At 47.7% G+C, this 4267-nt stretch overlaps 2 protein-coding genes across 2 annotated transcripts in view; one reads left to right on the top strand and one right to left on the bottom strand.

The window, feature by feature from the left end:
* The window catches only part of LOC114781510 (mannosyl-oligosaccharide 1,2-alpha-mannosidase IA-like), a 19841-nt gene extending 18592 nt beyond the window's left edge, over positions 1-1249 (top strand). Inside the window, 1 exon segment of the mRNA XM_028967940.1 lies at positions 1235-1249. Coding sequence (XP_028823773.1) covers positions 1235-1249 — 15 coding nt within the window.
* A 19-nt stretch (positions 1250-1268) lies between these two features.
* The window catches only part of LOC114781509 (mannosyl-oligosaccharide 1,2-alpha-mannosidase IA-like), an 18094-nt gene continuing 15095 nt past the window's right edge, over positions 1269-4267 (bottom strand). The window contains exon 3 of the mRNA XM_028967939.1: positions 1269-1444. Coding sequence (XP_028823772.1) covers positions 1269-1444 — 176 coding nt within the window. The remainder of the gene's footprint in view (positions 1445-4267) is intronic.

Genomic DNA, 4267 nt, shown 5'->3' with positions numbered 1-4267 from the left:
GGGAACTACGTACTAAGCTACTATAGACCTGTGCTAGTTTTAAATGTAGAAAAACGCGCAGTCTTGCGGGAACTACGTACTAAGCTACTATAGACCTGCGCTAGTTTTAATCGTAGAAAGATGCGCAGTCTTACTGGAACTACGTACTGAGATTCTATAGACCTGCGCTAGTTTTAATCGTAGAAAAACGTTCAGTTTTACAGGAACTACGTACTAAGCTATAGACCTGCGCTAGTTTTAATCGTAGAAAGATGCGCAGTCTTACTGGAACTACATACTAAGCTACTATAGACCTGCGCTAGTTTTAATCGTAGAAAAACGTTCAGTTTTACAGGAACTTTGTACTTCATTATTCATTCATGTGTCAATGATTTTTTTTTTAAGAAAAGGTTTTTAATGACTGTAGGAACCCTGGTGGTTGAACTGGGCCAGCGTTCTCCAGGGAAAGGGACCAGCCAGTTCAACCACCATTCAGCAATAATTATAATAAATCACATAACATTCATATGGTCACCAGACTGAATGTAATTTTAAATCTATTGAGGTCCATCACAGACTTTATTAGTAAGAATAATCATTTAATCCTGATGTCCAGATTTGAGATCTAACCAGGCGGTTTGTGGTGGAACTAGAACGATAGAACACCACCGATGACGTGCTGAAGAGGACATGAGGAGGAGATCCCAACGGTACTTGCAGGAACAGAGATGATCGAAACGACTACTCTAGTGAGGTAGGTCACCATGAGGTCAACCTGAGTTCAGGTCATTTCGTTCTGGTATTTTAAACGACGCTTCACTCTTCACTTGGTTTTATTACCAAAAAAATAAAATTAAATTAAATTAGAAATGTATTTTCATACAAAGGGACCCCAGCCAATCAGGTGTGGAAATTAATGGCCGCCGCGCCGGGGCTTCTGCAGACCCTTTTATTGGCGGGAAACGCTGGAGGGCAGCGAGGCGGAATCCTTTAAATGAAAATTGGGTATTAGTGTTGATTAAGTGTCTGTGGAATAATATTCTCTCAGCTGGACATTAATAAATGAAACGCTGTTACCGCACGTCCAGCCAGATTTATTCAGAGGGCAACCTTCACCAGGTTCCACTTCAGGAGTGGTGGCTGATGGGAAAGCAGGTGTGTCTGGAGCGCTCTCGCTCGCCCATCTCTCACCAAGCAGATAAACCCCAACATGAACCTGAGTTAGTTTCCCTCTGACATTCCTTGTGTCCCTCAGCCTGATGATATCTGACGGGGCATCCAGAGTCCTGCTACCTGCCTCCCAAACACCAAACTATACAGGAGCTTGTATGTGCAGAGTCGTAACCCACCATGTTGAAGTCCAGATTCTTCTCCACCCACTCCGTTGCCTCCTCGAACTCCTGATACATCTCCATGATGTAGAGCGTGTCCAGAGCGTCCACGATCGTCGCTCCCTTCAGACTCCCTGCGGGAAAACCCACAACAAACCGGGACATTTTACATCTGCAGAATCTGGCAGAAGCTCAGATGTCCATCATTAGCAGACCGGGTCTGTTTCTGCGTGTGTACTGCACACCATTGTCGTGTGTGTGTGTGTGTGTGTGTGTGTGTGTGTGTGTGTGTGCGCTCTGATTTCTGCTGCTTATGCAGGTCGCGGATTGTGGAACGAATCTGGATAAAATGGGACGAAAGCCACACCCACTGAACAGCAGGCCCCGCCTCCTCCACCGATCGTTGGGCGCCTGGAGTCCCGCCGCCCGTCGTACCCCATCTAGACAGACGGCCCCACGGCCGCGGCGAATCAGAACGACTTTCATCCGGTACGCGGGAAACCAGGCTCTGCGTCCGTCAGGTGATCTACGTCCAACCGCAGCGAGCTTACGGGGCGCTAAACAAGCTTTTCGGTCCCGGGTTCCCGACACACGCCGTTGTTGAGGGGCGTGGCATCGAAACGACCGGAGGGTAAAAAGGGTAGAAAATCACTTACCAAAACACACACACACACACACACACACACACACACACACACACACACACACACACACAGCAGGGGGACAGATGCTGTGGAGCCTGAAACGGGCCGAGCCGTCTATTCAACAGATGGAACATCAGAAATGTCTGGAAGATTCTCAGCGAGAGCAGGAGGGAACTCGGCACCGGCCAGCAGAAACATTTAAAATAAACCACGAGGGCAAAAATAAAACGAATAATGCAGAAAGAAAAATGGCTGGTTATGAAATACACAGATTAAAAAATGCAGGAATATGAAAATGTTAATGTTAATTTACATAATTTCACATCCAGCAAAGCAAATCCACCTCAGCAAGGTCCAATAAGAGACGTCAAATCCCCTCAGAATGAATTAAGACGCTGATGTTAATTCCAACTCAATTAAGAAGAGCACGCCTGCTTGCGTGTGTGTGTGTGTGTGTGTGTGAGAGAGACACTACTCAGTACTGGTCTCTGGTTATTAACCCGAGGGCGTCTGCCTCCTCGTCCTCTTAAAAGCTGCATGAATGATGGGAGTAATGAGGGGCAGCAGCAGCTGAGGAGCATCTGGTCCTAACAGGACCAAGATGAAGGGGAGGGGAATAAAAGTCTTCTCACCTGGGGGACGACTTTCCCGCCAGCATCAATGACATCTGAAGGATGGGACTTTAAAGGCTACAATTAAAGGCTTATTTTTCAGCAGGCAAAGCAGGCTATCGATGGACAGGAGCCCTGATGGTCTCATTAGGGTCCTCTTCATCGCACACTCCCTCTCTGGGCCGCGGGCCAGACAACACCAACGTTGATGTACGACCCCGTTATCATACATGTCCATTCCTCCATAAAAGCCAAAACTGAAGAGGGGAATATTGAAAATGAAGTGCGAGAAACTGATGACAATCTGGCTTCTTTTTTTTAAACCAGCGCGAGTTGAGTGGAGCCAGAACTCCTAAAGGTCAGTCCTCAAATGCAAGTTCACCACCAAATGCTCCACAGACGTTAAGTTAGACCTGATGATCGAGGCAAAGGTCACTGCACTAGTGATGTAACTCCATTACTCCAGCTTCAGTGGGCCTTTCACCAATGACAATCCAGAATCCCACCAGGGATGGGAGGTGAATCATGTTGTAGAACCAGTTCAAATTGTTCCTGAGATGTGAGGAGTCGGACATCTTACATTTCCGGGATTTAGCAGATGCTTTTCCACCGCGACCTACGTAAGTGCTTTAAAATGTCCAGAAGAAGAGGTTGGGGAAGATGCGAAGGTCCTGTTGGGGGAGGAATCTGCAGGGATCAGTTCAGTTTTACTGGGTTTCAGATGATGAGCTGCCATCGAGGACGAGATGTCAAGACAGGCAAGCAGAGATCTTGGTTGGCACGTTTACATCTGATGGCGGACAAGTGAAGAAGAGTTGTGTGTCATCTAGGATAACCCATGCAAAGGTATGACCTCACCAAGAAGTAGAACCGGAGAGGGACTGAGTACTGAGCCCTGAGGGACACCAGTCGAGGGCTTGAGAGGAGCAGATGTGGTCCCCTTCCTTGTCCACTGGTAAGATCCAGCAGGAGGGTCTTGTGGTTGACTGTCAACTATTTGACCTCCCTTGTTGGTTGACAGTGAAAATGCATGTTACATGGATGTGTCCATTTAGGACATGGTGTATCTCTAGCACCACCTGTGGAGCTCCAGAGATAATCCCTTGCGGGCTTTGATCGGTGGTGGGACACCGCAGGCTGCTGCTGCATTTCAGGCTGAAAACCGGCTGGTGTGGACAGATGGCCGACATTTTCAGCTCGCAGAGTCGAGCGGTGCTGTCGGCAAAGATGTTCCAGATTTAAGAGGAGGAGTATGAAAGCTGACCTTCATCGAGGTGCTTCTGGCCACGTGCATGAAAGCTGGGGGGCTGCAACGTATTCAGTTGTACTAAAAAGAAACGAACAAGAGTGGAACGTTGGAAAGATGTGTGCAGCGGGGCTTCTGAGGCAGACGAGAAGACGCGACCTCATCAATATTTCACACTTCTGACTCTTGTAGGGGGACTCCACGAACCAGGTAAAAAAAAGGAAGAGAATTTGCTCCATCAGATGCTCCCCAGATACCAACAGCCCAAACGCCATCGGACTGCTGATCAACGTTCCAGATGAAAGGAGAACAGGTGTCTCAGCCTGGAAAGAGACTAGCTGTGACCCTGGATGAACAAGTCTCCATAGGTTCCACCACAAAAAAAAGCATCATCCTCCAGAACGATCAAGTCACTGCAGGGCTGGTATTAAATGGTCAATGAAGGTTTTAGACATT

This window comes from Denticeps clupeoides, unplaced genomic scaffold (genome assembly GCF_900700375.1).
Source record: "Denticeps clupeoides unplaced genomic scaffold, fDenClu1.1, whole genome shotgun sequence".
NCBI classification, from domain to species: domain Eukaryota; kingdom Metazoa; phylum Chordata; class Actinopteri; order Clupeiformes; family Denticipitidae; genus Denticeps; species Denticeps clupeoides.
The sequence above is the reverse complement of the archived record's forward strand: the minus strand, read 5'-3'. Positions and strand labels throughout refer to the sequence as shown.